Here is a 14,124-nt window from a genome sequence, read left to right as displayed (position 1 = left end):
ACGCTGGGGGAAAGAAAAAAAAAAATAAAAAAAAAAACAATTTCAGTCTTCATAAAATATATTTTCTTTAGTTTACAAAAATCATTTTACATGCAACACAAAAATGTATATAAAAAAAAACAGCATCAAGACAATGAGCACTAATGTTGATAAGCAATCCTGACAGTCATACGCAACAAACTGACGCAAAACAATGCAAATAAACCATGTTTACCATATCAGAGGAATGTATCCATTCACAATCAAATCAATTTGATTTTATATGATGTATAACTGATAATGTCAATTTTAAAGTGCTTTACCATAATAAACACAAAGGAATAAAACAAGCCATTAATAATCTAAATAACAATTCACGGCAGCTTTAACCTACTGCTGAAAGATGAGCAGATGCCATTAGAAGATACTTGAGACTTCGGTTCATCTCTTATTGATGAGGATGCAAGCTATTGATCAAACATGAGTTTTTAATATACCATTAAAAGTTAGTTTTTATTATCTATTTGTCATAAGGCTGTTTTTTTCTATAATTTATACATTATATCTGTCAACAGTATTAATCCAGTATGTTCTAGCCTGTCAGTCCAACAATCTCTACACAAATGTACAAATTTCAGATATTTAGTTTCCACCAAACACATTAAGAGGGTCATCGAAAATATCATGGCCTGATTCCTCTGCTGAGTTGCTTTCCTGGACAGGCTTCTTAGACTTCTTTGCAGTTGAGGCCCCTACTGGTTTTGTGATTCCAGATGAGAAAATATCATCTGTAAACAGCAGAAATAGTAGGGAACATCTATCACAAATGCATGTGTCTGTGTTTTACTGGTCTTTACTCTCTAGCAGCAGTAACTTACCCATGTCATCATCAAATATTGATTTAGTTTCCACTTTCTTCTTCGCCTTTTTCTCCTTTGGCTTGGTTACAGGAGTCAAATCAGCAAAAATGTCAACATCGTCATTAAACAGGCTTGCCTCCAAGCGCTGTTCTTTAGGTTTCTTAAGTACTTTGGAAGGTGTTTCTTCAGTGTCCTGTAAAGACATTTTAGACCAGCAGTTCTCAAAACAGTTCTCGGGGCCCCAGACATTTTTGCTCTATGGTGACTCACACAACACTGGGACAGAGCAAAAAACATCTGCTTGATGCTCATCAATGAAGTAACAAATTGCATCCCTTAACACCAATCCTAACTAAAGAAAAACGGAACATTTGAGCTTTGTCCATAGCTGTCTGCTATAAAACTTTAGGAATAGGATTAAAATATACATCACCTTGAATATGTCTTGTTTAATGGAGCCGGCAAGTGTCGTAGAGTCCTTCTTCTCTGTTCCAAAAATATCATCATCATCATCATGGAACGGCACAGCCTTGGCTTTCTTCACTGGCTTTGGCTTGACTTTGGCAAAGAGCTCCTCACTATGGTCGTTGAAGACAGGCATGGCTGGCTCTTTTTTCTTGGAGGTTCCACTGAACACTGCCTCAGGCGTCTTTGTCTTGGTTTGTGGTGGAGGGGTATGCTTAGGGACTGAGGCAGATGCAAAAAGGTCCTCTGAGGACAGGAAGGATGACAAGTCCTCCTCAGCAGGAAGGAGAATCTTGGGCCTGACTGCCCCATCAGTGTGTGTTTGTGCAGGCATTGTGGTGGTGCTAGTGGTTATAGGTAGTGTGAGAGCAGAGGGTCTGGCTGGTATAGGATTAAAGGCAGACGGTGATGAGGTCGCTCTGGCTGCTGAACCAGCTTGAAGAGCTGAGTTTTCTTCCGGGCTGTCCAGCTGAGCCTCTTCAGAGCGCTGAGCAGCCAAGTGTCTCGCTGCACGTGTCTGGGGACGCCGTTGCAACGCGCCTTTAACACGGTCCTGCACAGACAGGTTTTGGGTTAAATATTACATTTACAAAAGCAAGTCCATGCAAAGTAAGTGTGAAAACATGGACTGTACAGGAACAGCTGCTTTTTAACACCAAGGGAAAACAGTGTAACCTTAAGGCAAGTACCAATTCAAAAATCCGACCCACCTTATTGGCATTCTGTAGTGTAGTGACCTGAGCTGGCATGTCCAAGTTGATCCCTCCCTCAGCAGCAACCTGGAGTCCCGTAGTGGAAGCAGATGCCTGCAGCACCCCTGCAGGTCTGGGCGAGGACGAGTGAGCCAGATCAGGGGTTATGCTGACTGCACCTGGAACCAGTGGACCTGCTCCAGGCAGGAGGCTGGCAGGGTTGATGGCCAAACTAGCCTGAGAGAGCAGAAAAGATTCAAAGGAAGCTCTCAGAAATTATATTAGGAAAAACCGGACTGGATTAGTTCAAATGCCCTACAGAAAAATTAATAGATGTTAAAATGCGGGTTATATGGCAAAAAATATCATATCACAGGATACTGCATAAGCTACCTAGTCAAAACGCCAGGGCCCACCAATCATCAACATCCACCAACAGTAGCGCTTTAATATATACAGGTTACACACCTGGATGAATGTAACTAAGCATGAAACCTGAGTTTGTCTTTTGTCACTCCCACGATGGGAACCAATCTGCATACTAGTACTTTGTTGCCATATAGTCCACAATAGATGGTCTGACACCATAAATCAAGATGACTCAAGAAAAAAGGCTTAGAAATACAGACTATTGCAGATTTTATAACATGCTGTACATATGGAGAAATACAGTGAACAGGACCAAACAACAATACAACACAGGCAAAAGAAGCAAAGATATGTGCAGACATCAGCCCTTATAGTGTGATCTATAGAATGTAAAATACAGCTTTAAAGTGTTTAAGAGTCGTGTTAGCTAGATGCCCAAGCTTTGTGTCCTTTTTTGTTTAGAGGATGTAGTTCATTGTGAGTGAAGCCACAATGGATAAAGTTCTTATAGTGTAATAGGAAGACACAGGAAGAGAGAATTTTAATTAAACATTACTTGAAGTTTTCCAATCCGTGATGAAGTTTCTTTGGGTTTTACCAGGCTCACAGGCTTCTGTGCAAACAATAATTACATTTTAAAACCATTTGGAATACTTAAATACATGATGGTATTTACTAAAATAATATAATAAGCATATCCAAGTACACCACTGAAGATCTGTTTTCTATGGATTATATAATATTATGGTGAGGGCTGGCATAAGCTAAAATTGCCAGAGCATGGAATAACTGCTAAACATATTTCTAAACTTCCATCAAGCTTGTAAAAGATGATATTAGGTGTGTAACAATGCGATGTGACATGATGCACCACGATTCAAAAATGTGACGATGTACATCATGGAAATATGCGATTCACATCGTGGAACTTAGCCTTCTATGTTCTTTTGTGTGGAGCCTGCATCATTACAGGGAATCATCTGCACTTGTGAAGTGATCAAAAGCCCGATACCTCTGCATTGTAGGATATATGGTTAAAGAAAACACAATAGAACAGATAAAAAACGACACCAGTGTCACGCCTCTGTAATCTGTTGTGTCTGAGAACGAGGCCACAGAATTCGGCTTTTTTAGTCGATTTTGGAGCTGTATTTCCGGGGTACAATAACGACTCGGGTGCTGTATAATAAATAAATAAATATCGATAGGCCTACTTGTTCACAGGGTTTTTAGTTTTTTTATTACTGCAGAAATACAACAAATAAATAAATAAATATTGATACTTGTTCAATGGCTTTTCTGTCTCATTACTACAATCACTCGTTCTTTTGTGCTCTCTCTCTTTCCCTGCTCTCTTTCGCTTCAATTACTGCATATCAATGGCTCAATCCTCTGTTTCACTTCATGGCCGCGTTACCATCTCGGGCGCGCATTATTTGCCTAATAAATAAAACGGCCCATCTTCAATTATTACTTACATATTTCTAGAAAATCAAAATTGTCTGTCATTTCGTTTGTTGTGAGATCTGTGTGCTGTGGTGGGCAGTAGGATAACTTTTCCTTTAGTTCAGTTAACTTGGCGAAGTGATATGGAACTGTAATGTGGACAAGACCTGACTGGAACTACATTAGCTGTGCATTTACGGAAAAATAATTGCACACCTCAGAACGTCTGTCAACCAATCAGAATCGAGAATTCAATTGCAATGTGGTATAAGTTTACAATATTAAACCTCTGTTTGTAGTAAGTCAGTTTAGTTTTATACAGACAGATAAAGAAATTTTTTAAAAATGATCATTTTTCTTCATTATATTTTGGTCAAAATATTCTGACAATCGAATTGAATGGGATCGTGAGTGGAGTGTATCATCACACCACTAGACGATATGCATTAATTTCACAAAAGGGAGTGTTATTCATACCCAAAATATATGTCCAAAATATGTGTAAAGAAAAGGTTTTAAAAATCACATACCTGACTCTTAGCTGGCTGTACTGTACTTGAACCTTTGTCAGTTTCATCATGTTTAGCCTTACCCGGCTTGACTGGTACTTTCTAAACGTGGAAATCATATAATAAGAATTAAACATGCTCCTAATTCCCCTCTCAGTGTTCTAGAACACAGGTTTAAAAAAAAAATAAAAATAAATAAATAAAAAAAACACACACACACACACACACACACACACACACACACACACACACACACATACACACACACACACACCACCAGACTCCGTATTTCTTTATAATGTTTATAGAAAGAAAGCCATCTGTATTACCGGAGGAGCTTTTGGCTTTGCAGAGCTGAACAAGTCGTCGTCATCCTCCTCCTCCCCAAACAATGTAGAAACAGCAGGCTTCACTGAGCTAGGTACAGGTGCCTTTAACCACAAAACACCACAATCCCTTATAATCCAGTTTTGCCTTCTCAAACATAATAAGAGCACAAGAAAGGAATTCTCAAACTTTTTTTTGACTGATATATAAATATATTATTAGTAGATAAGAGGAATATTCCTTGTCAAAGTAGTTTAAACTTACAGAGGGTTTAGCAGAGGAAGCAAAGAGGTCCACCTCTGGGTCATTGTCTCTTTGTTGCGTCTGGCTGAACAGAAGCTCCTCATCCTGAAACACGCCTGTGCTCTTCACAAATGTTTTCGGCTCCTGAGACTGAAACACAACCAACATCATCTCATTATTAACTCTTTGTACACACATATACGCAGTAGGTGTATTTGGTACACCTTACATCCACAGTAAGTCTGTGAAAAATATGCAAAGCAAAGCCACATCTGCCAGAATTTTGTTGCAGAGAAACACCACCATGGTGTGCAAGTTAGAGGTGTGCATCAGGACTAAATAAATAAATAAATAAATAAATAAAAAGTATCAAGAACTGTCTGGTTTTACCCTTATGTATGAAGACAGTTCAGAAAGGCAGCTTCCACGATAAAAGAGAGAACACAGTACAACTCAACTCAACGTCTTAAATTACAGTGGAGACAAATCATGTACATCACATTTAGAGTTTAAAGCTGCCCTATGGAACTTTTTTTGGTGAAGACTGGAGAGAGAGGAAAAAAAAAAAAAAAAAAAATGTACATTAAAAAAAAAAATAATAATAAGTGTTCAAAACTGTCTCCTTACCTTACCCCGATTCACAACATTAAGATTAAAATAATGATTTATAAATTGAGCTGTCTGGTCAGATTTCGAGGGAAATGTCAATTGACGTCATTTGTCTTTGCGTGGTTACGTCACGTCCATAAACAGAAAGAAGGGCTTCTTCATCATCTTATTCTTCGTATGTGGGAGCTGAGGATGGTGGAGTGTTTGTAGCTTGTCTCTACAACAGTTGCTTAGAATTTAAACTGGTCATCCAGGTGGCTGCTTTTAATCTGGATAGTTCTAAACACAATCATCGTTGACATCTGGGGGAAAACCATCGGTTGTCAAAACCGAGAAGTCTCGCACTGCAGAGAGCCTGCAGTCAAAAAGGGAACGCGACCGAGCCCGTGCTAAAACTCAGAGCTGAAGGGATTGAAGACTGACGCAGAGATGGATTTTTTTCTGTTGAACAGGTAAAAGACATTTCAGTGGCTCAATAGGTAGCCAGCTAACATTAGCGCACTTGTTCGCTTGATTGAGCTAGGTATCGAGTTTCTTCGTTGTTGTTTGTTTTGCTATGGTCAGTGTGGCAAACTGCACTTATTTTCTGCAAGCTCTGAGAGAGCGCAGTTCACCTCTACTCCATGAAAACTGTATCCGCCACCACAAACGTAAAAAAAAGTATTGGCGCTAATATACAACACGTACGAATTGCGAGACAAATAAGCAACTGCGGCTTCAAAAACAAGCCTGAAACAAGCCCACTATTATTATAGCCCGTTACAGCCTCAATGTAAAACAGACTCAATACATGAGCCTGCAATATATTAAACTAAAACCAATTGCAGGCACTATCCACTCATCTCTAATTAGAATGTGATTGGAGAGAAGGAAAATGAGATGCTATTAGTATATATGAGTATGTTATGCTTGTTTTTTTGTTATTGGGTGAAATACACTAAAGCACAGATATTATTGTGAGGCTGTGAGCAGACAGTGACAATGCATTGAGGAAAATAGTGACTTCAAGACAAAAGAAAAAAAGATAAGTATACCTCAAACCATCAGATTCTTCCGCACAGAGAAGCAGTGCCGAAGCACAGCCCATGTTTAAAAAAAATAATACAAATTTGAATAAATAACTCAAGTAACTAGCACCTCCAAACCGTTTCAAACAGAGATGGCGATAGAGAGGCAAAAGTTCAATTCTGCAGCTTTAAACCCATTATCACGCCCGTTTCATACATGATCCGTTTGCAGTACGTATGTGGTGCGGAAGCAGCATTGTGCTTCACACAAGACGCTTTGCAGTGCGCAGCTGATCCGCGGCGGAACACGCGTTCAGAAAAGGACATGAAGGTGGAGGATGACAGGACTTTGAATGACGTAATGACAAACAACAATATTCCATTCATTTCTTCTATATAGATTTAAATATTACGTCACTCAAGCAAGTAGCAAAACATTTAAACATGGGGAAAAGGTAGTATCACAAACATTTTAAATGAAAACTTCATCCACACAAACAGCCGAGGAAACTGCCTCCTGTAGCTTTTCTTTTGCATTTACATTTTTTATACACTTTATAAAAGAATTCCCGCAGGTCATACACAACTTTCTCTGATAACCAGCCTGTCAAGTGATTGCCCCCCACTCACCCACACACAATATAACATGCTGTGTAATGTATTTCACATTTAAAAATATACTTTTGACCACATTAGTTATTTCTGCAACTCTTGGTAAGTGTTTTCTTTGCTTTACCCCAGGCTTAAAGTAACAAGATGACTATGAAACACAGCCGTATACTTTAATTACATGCATTTATGGGGAAATTATTAAATTTTTGGGTCAATCAGTGTTCATTTTGACCATGTACTATGCGCTATTGCTTTAATTCAGCGTGTGCAGCACAGCAAAAATAGATTCGGTGTGGAAAAGATCGCTGCACCGCATCCGTGAGCAGTGCGATGCACTAACCTGTTAACATGGGCAGGGGAAAAAATACGTACTACAGACGTACTGCAAACGGATCGTGTGTGAAACAGGCGTCAGAGGTGAGTAGTAACACGCTACATTTACTGCGTTACATTTACTCGAGGGGAAAGAGGAAAAAAAAAAGAAAAAAAAAAGGAAAAAAGTACTTTTAAGAGTAGGTTTAACTAGCCATACTCTTACTCAAGTTCATTTTTAATCATGGAAATGTACTTTTACTTGGCTACATTCGGTGGCGTTCTTCCGTTACTGTTGAATGTTCAAGAATATATGTTGTTTTAATAATTAGTTTATATCACGTATAATGCGCTGAAGTGGTCTGAATGGGACAACCGCTTACTTTTTTTTTTTTAGCAGCTCAGTCCTGGAAGATAATGGCCAAAGAGGGGGAAGAAGCAAGCGAGGCAGGACACAAACACTCTCTCTCTCTTTCTCTCTCCACACACTTTCTCTTCTGTTCTGTTCCATAGTTTGTACTTTTGTTCCCTGTTGTCTTGTTTAAATGCAGATGCTGATAAGTTTGTGTTGTTAACATGTTGGGAAAATAAACAGTCAACTGTTAGGAAAATGTTAGTTTTTTTGGCGTGCGTGAGCGAGCGCGTGTGCGAGCGAGCGAGCGAAACTATATTGGCAGTATAGTGCATTTAAATATTAAATATATTAGACAGATCCCCATATAGGTGCGTAGAATAAATATAATATAATAAAGCCAACCTTTAATGTACTTTTGTCTGTATGCTTGGTCGCTGTGGAAAGAGGAGGTATCTCATCAGGTTCCTCTTCTTCCTCGTCATCATCAAACAGACTAAACGTGTTTTTCGTGGCCTTTTTCTCCTTGGTCTCCATGGGTGGTGGGGCTTCCTTTTGCCAGTCAAGATCATCAAAGTCCTCCAGTGCATTCTTGCTCTGTTTCTGTAGCACACACACACAAATGAGTTTTAATTTGCTAATTGAATTTTTTTGCATCAAATACCTGAAAGGGTACATCATCGTTTTTATCCTCACTGTAGTGGTTTTGGCTTCGTCTCCTAGCACGTTGATTCCTCCGAACAAGCTAACAGCTCCAGCAGGCTTTTTACTCTTGTTAGTCTCCGCAGGGACAGCCTTCTTGTCTGAAGGCTTCTCCTCAGCTACATTCACCACTTCCTGAGTCTCCTCTGGGCCAAACAGAGAGGGAGCCTTAGATAAAGCAGCAGGCACCTGAAACATACACATGCTTGTATTTAATTCTCTTTTCTGTAAACCAGCGAGATCTCCGTCTGCTGTTCTAACACAGATAGCTTCGAGAGTGGCATTTCACACTGGCTAGTCTGTCTGAAACTAAATGAATTAGACCTCACGTGGTTAGTGACTGGCCTGTTGCAATTTAATCAGATTCCACATGCAAGCTCTTTGTGGTAGATCGACTCCTTAAATCTTATACAAAATCTGCTTCTTACACATGAGATGTACCCGCCTAGATTCCATGAACATAAACAATTCATTATGAATACCACGTGTTCCACTTGAGTAAATTATGAATAAAAAGAAGTAAATAAGTAAATAAAGTCAACAGTGCAACTAAACAGACAATATTACTAGTTTGTATGTGTGTGTTTAACAGAACTCTTAGGTTATTTTAATTACACAACTTACGTTGACCTCTGGAGTTCCTTTGTTTGCAGATTGTTTAAAACCAAATAATGAACCTTTGTCTTCATCGTCTTCGTCCTCGAACAGGAGGGAGACTCTCTGAGGTTTCTTCTGACTGAAAGGACAAATGTAAGTCTCCTGTGTTGTTTGGTGCAGGAACTTTCAAACATTTGCTTCAGAATTCTATTCTTATTCAGATACTATGTTTCTCTGAGATTAAAGTCAAAATCAGTGCTATTTGTACTTTTAGTATATTGGTTTACAATAGGCTGCATGTGGGAAAGATATTATTCCCTGAAAATCAGTGGTTCTTGTTAAAATAATGCTGATTTAAAGGACACCTTGGTTCCTTGGTGGCTGCAAACAGATCATCGTCGTCATGGTCATCAAACAAGCCATCTTTCTGTGGTGCTTTGGCACTGGGGAGCCTGGAGGGGGCACTGGTGCTAGCCTTCATCCCACCACTCTTCACGTCAGGCACAGCTGGATTTGGCTGTGAGCTCATCCACTGGTCCTGGGAAATACACAGTGAACAAAGATTAGATAAATTCAGTCCAATCCATCTTGGTTAATCATATTCAGCGCATAATGAATTCTAGTCCAGTTTTATGGCAAGGTTTGACTTTCTCCATACCTCATCATCACTAAAAAGAGCACTTGATAAACTTTTCTTGGGTTGGGGCACGGCTGTTTTGATCTGATCTGACTGAGATTTTGGCACAGAGGAAAAAAGATCCTGCAGAATTAAAAATGATCATTAAAAAGGCCAAATTCCTTGGACTTGTATTTTGGTATGCCACTTTACCTGTTAGTTCCATATCTTAGAGCTAGATCTGCTTACACTCACCTCCTCCTCATCATCATCATCAAATATAGAGATCGCAGCCTTGCTTGGTTTGTTCTGTGCTGGGCCTTCTGGTTTTGACTGACTTTTTGGCACAGTAGGGAATATCTTTGGAAAAAAAAAAAAGAAAGAAAGAAATGCAAAAGAAAAAACATTGTGATAAAGTTTTCACTTTTACAATTCACAAAAAAAATATTTTTTTTTAAATAAAAGCATACTTGTGAGTCCTCATCATCAGAGAAAAGACTCTTGCTCTGCGCTTTCACTGTTGTTTTAGGAACAACTGATGGTTTGACCACAGGAGGGGGAATACTCTTTTAAAAAAAAAAAAAAAAAATTACATCAAAAACAAAATCAGCAGCATAGAAAATGAGAGAAAATGGGACAAATGTAGCGTGCGAGAGAGAGAGAGAGAGAGAGAGAGAGAGAGAGAGAGAGGGAGAGTGTATAAGGAATGGTTTTTATACCTCCTCAGATTTCACAGACTCCTCACTTGTTGAAGGATGACGTTTCTTCAGGCTTTCAGCAAGAAGACTATTTGTGCCAGGCCCAAACATAGAGATGGCACCAGCAGGTAACTGCATGCAAACAAATTTATCATACATTTGATTTAATGACTGTCAAACCTGCCTGCATTGTCTGTACTCCTACTAGGAATCCTACAAGCAGGAAGTGAAATATTGCTTTCTATGAGACACAGAAAGAAAAATATGGTGTAATACTACTACTACTACTACTAATAATAATAATAATAATTTATATAGCACTTTGTACAAAATATCAAGGTGGTTTACATAAAAGAGCACAAGATTAAACAAAATACCTACATTTAATCATTTATGGTAAAGCTGAATAACCTACAGTTGTGAATGGATTGACTATAAATCTAATACAAATTACTTTTTTTTTAATAAATAAATAAATAAATAAATAAATAAAAAATTTAAATGCATGTATATGCACTAGGCAAGTATAGGTAAAAACAAGTAGAGATCTTGAATTCCTAATATTCTCTGAAACACTAAGAAAAGTGAGTACAGCTCTTGCACTGTCTGAACTGTAAGCAGCAGGCGTGCCTGAGATATGTGCTCACGTTGGGTTTTGCATCTGGTATAACTACTGATCACCAGGTAAGTATTCAGAGCTTTAAACATCATAAGCCGGACTGTGAAGTCAACAATGAATGGAATATAACTTTCATATGAAGCGGTTACAGAAGGGCAATTTGTGCAATAACCTCATCTAGGAAGTGCAGCAATATGCTTAACTACCTTTTTCTCTGGGGGTTTTAACACCTCTTCCTCTTCCACAACTTTCTTGCGCTGCTGAGAAACAGCAGAACGAGAACCCACACCAAAAAAGTCACCGTCCTCATCATCATCATCATCATCTTCACCTCCAAACAGGTCTGCTGTTGTCTTTGGCTTGGCTTTCTCCTGTGCAGCTAAACACAAGATATGATTTTTACTACAGCATCTACCCTTTTTTATGTTTTACAAGTAATATTCATGTGACAGGGCTTCACCGACACAGGCCTACACCAACTCACCAAACGTGGGTTTTTTAAGCGTCTTCCCACTGAAAAAGTCGTCATCATCCTCGTTGTCATCAAATAGACTACTTCCTAGTGAGGTTTGTTTTCGAGCTGCCTGCACTTTCGATTTGACTGGACTGTCATTCTCTTTGTTCTCTAATGAGTCTGAACCATTTGGTGATCCAAAGAGTCTGTTTTCTGGCAGGAAAAAAAAAAACCAAACAAAACACACAAATATCCCTCAATTAAAGGCTAAAACTCTTAATGATAAACCTCAGGTTTTTATGAATTATTAAGAAAGAAATTTACCTGGGAAAATGGAAACCGCACCTGTGGGTGGTTTCTTAGTGTTGACATGCTCTACAAAAAAACAAAAGAATTAGGTTATAGATTTATAACACACCATACATCTTCCAAAAATGAACTTTAGGAAAGGTCAGTAAATTCAGGTTGCTCTTGGTATGGTACCTGGTTTTTTAGACACTCCTTGCTCCTTCTCCTTTTTGGGTGCCTCAGAAAACAGATCACCTTGCTGAAACAGAAAAACATTCAAAATGTCAGCAATTATATTATTTTGCTACTGCCTTCAGTTTGTAAATCTTTGGCTAGAATTTGAATTTCATTTCACAAGAGATATTTTTACATTTTGTCCTCTCCGAGTAATTTTTTCAATGCCTAATAACCAGTCAACAGTGTATGAACACTTACCTCATCATCATCAAACAAGCCTTTACCGCCACTAAAGAGACCACCATTTCCTCCAAATGGAGAATACTCATCATCCTCCATTTTTGGAGGCTTGAACATCTCATCTTCATCTTCCACTGAAACAAAATGGATATGAAATGACCAGGTTTATCGTGTGATTTGCTCAAGCTACAATAGACACTGCAAGTAATTTGGTGCAAATATGTTCTTCTGGGGAATTTTAAGGAAATAAAATGAAAAAGAAAGGAATAAGTTGGGTAACAAAAAAAAGGAAGTGTCGAGGGCACTGTCAGTTTATATGAATGCTAATCCTGTTTGAAGTATTACAAACATATTAAGCAAACAGCAAGACGTCTGACTGAGAGAACCTCTCCTACAGTATGAATGAAGTTACATGTACCCCGTGCCTCTGGCAGTTTCTTTCCTTGGTTTTTCCTCTTGGTGACTGATGTGCCTGATGACAATGCTTGAAAAGAATTAAAAACATGCAAATGTAAACAAAACTAAATAAAAAAATGTGAAAATTACCTAAATAAAAACCCACTAACTGTGACTATAATATGAAGATTATATATATATATATATATATATATATATATATATATATATATATATATAAAGAATAAAATAATACATAACCAAGAACAATGAACTTACATGTACGGTCTGTCTCTGGCTTTTTTGTTGCATCTTTAATTCTTGCCGCCAGCTGATCAGCGAAAGATGCTGGACCCACATCATCCTGAAATACAAGCAGATGCAGAAAATCAACCGAGATATTTGCTGAGAAATCTATTTCTAAATAAGTTTAACTGCAATCCTTGTTAAGTCCATTTTTGACAATGAAAGCCCACTTTACTGAATTGAGTTAATTCTAAACAAGACTCAAAGTGATCAAATATTTTGTTTTGGTAAAATACACCCTAATATATCATTATGCATCAAATTAGTTTTTAAAAAGATGTGAATTTTTTTTATTACCATCACATGTACCAGTGCCATTTACTAATGCATGTATGAACAAACGCAAATTATTCACCGTTCTGGCTTCATCTTCATCCTTGTCAGATTCTCCAAATAAGTCAGAATCTTCATTTTCTTCTTCTTCATCAGAACTGACTGGCTTCTATAAAGATACATCAAAAACAGCTCATACACAGTAAGTTACTAATATTGCCGTCTTCTAAGTAAGAATTTGTTTTTGTTTTTCACTTGCATTCCCTCGTAACATAGAACCAAAAGCAATTAACTGAATACTGTACATAAACAGTTCTTACCTTCTTTAAGCTTCCTTGGCTTTCTCGTTCTTGGTCAAAGTCCTCGTCTGAGTGCTGTTAGGATTAGAAATCATCTTATGTAGACAAGCCTGATTTTTGTTGGCAGTTACAGATAGGATATGCTACCATAAATCTAGTCAAGTTACACTCAGCTAGAAACAAATAGATTAGGGTTACTGTTGAATCTGGCTTGCTCACAAGGAATCTAAATTTAAACCAAGATTGTCACAAAGCAACTTTTCATCAGGGAAAGTTTTTTTGTGACTATGTCTATTGCTAAAAGCGCTATACAAATAAATTACATTTATTAAATGTGCATAATATCTAACTTTACCTCCTCCTGATCTTTATCAACTTCACTCTCAACAAAACTCTCCCTGTCGCTGTCAATGGACATGTCTGTGAAATAGAAAGAGAGAGAGAGAGAGAGAGAGAGAGAGAGAGAGAGAGAGAGAGAGAGAGAGAGAGAGAGAGAGAAAGAGAGCAACACTCAAGCTATTAATAAAAATTAATTCAATTCAGAGAATGGAATGAAGTAAGGCATTAGGAGTACGCCACCATCACTGGAGAGATCTCCCAGGCCAACGTCATCCTGTTCCATAAAAACCTGAGATCCAATCAAGAATGGTAGCGGCCTGTCTATGTATAAATCCTGT

At 38.2% G+C, this 14,124-nt stretch overlaps 1 protein-coding gene across 4 annotated transcripts in view; it reads right to left on the bottom strand.

Annotated features, from left to right (window-relative positions):
• Window positions 1–40: 40 nt before the first annotated feature.
• washc2c (WASH complex subunit 2C) overlaps window positions 41–14,124 on the bottom strand; it is a 19,460-nt gene continuing 5,376 nt past the window's right edge. For 2 of the 4 annotated variants that reach the window (XM_017464034.3, XM_053679657.1), the window contains exons 6-32: window positions 14,027–14,120; window positions 13,803–13,867; window positions 13,469–13,522; window positions 13,231–13,317; window positions 12,849–12,933; window positions 12,592–12,657; window positions 12,192–12,307; window positions 11,952–12,015; window positions 11,793–11,843; window positions 11,499–11,681; window positions 11,221–11,393; window positions 10,417–10,527; window positions 10,168–10,263; window positions 9,953–10,057; window positions 9,740–9,841; window positions 9,447–9,619; window positions 9,109–9,220; window positions 8,479–8,673; window positions 8,188–8,385; window positions 4,912–5,040; window positions 4,650–4,751; window positions 4,342–4,422; window positions 2,922–2,978; window positions 2,015–2,233; window positions 1,273–1,857; window positions 858–1,032; window positions 41–767 (exon numbers count right to left, since the gene is read on the bottom strand). In XM_017464034.3, the coding sequence (XP_017319523.1) occupies window positions 622–767; window positions 858–1,032; window positions 1,273–1,857; window positions 2,015–2,233; window positions 2,922–2,978; window positions 4,342–4,422; window positions 4,650–4,751; window positions 4,912–5,040; window positions 8,188–8,385; window positions 8,479–8,673; window positions 9,109–9,220; window positions 9,447–9,619; window positions 9,740–9,841; window positions 9,953–10,057; window positions 10,168–10,263; window positions 10,417–10,527; window positions 11,221–11,393; window positions 11,499–11,681; window positions 11,793–11,843; window positions 11,952–12,015; window positions 12,192–12,307; window positions 12,592–12,657; window positions 12,849–12,933; window positions 13,231–13,317; window positions 13,469–13,522; window positions 13,803–13,867; window positions 14,027–14,120 (3,624 nt within the window). In that variant the 3' untranslated portion in view covers window positions 41–621. The remainder of the gene's footprint in view (window positions 768–857; window positions 1,033–1,272; window positions 1,858–2,014; window positions 2,234–2,921; window positions 2,979–4,341; window positions 4,423–4,649; window positions 4,752–4,911; window positions 5,041–8,187; window positions 8,386–8,478; window positions 8,674–9,108; window positions 9,221–9,446; window positions 9,620–9,739; window positions 9,842–9,952; window positions 10,058–10,167; window positions 10,264–10,416; window positions 10,528–11,220; window positions 11,394–11,498; window positions 11,682–11,792; window positions 11,844–11,951; window positions 12,016–12,191; window positions 12,308–12,591; window positions 12,658–12,848; window positions 12,934–13,230; window positions 13,318–13,468; window positions 13,523–13,802; window positions 13,868–14,026; window positions 14,121–14,124) is intronic. The other 2 variants (XM_017464035.3, XM_053679658.1) reach the window with 2 other exon arrangements.

Source organism: Ictalurus punctatus, chromosome 3, assembly GCF_001660625.3.
Source record: "Ictalurus punctatus breed USDA103 chromosome 3, Coco_2.0, whole genome shotgun sequence".
NCBI lineage: Eukaryota > Metazoa > Chordata > Actinopteri > Siluriformes > Ictaluridae > Ictalurus > Ictalurus punctatus.
Note: the sequence above shows the minus strand (reverse complement) of the source record. Positions and strands in the feature narration are given on the sequence as shown.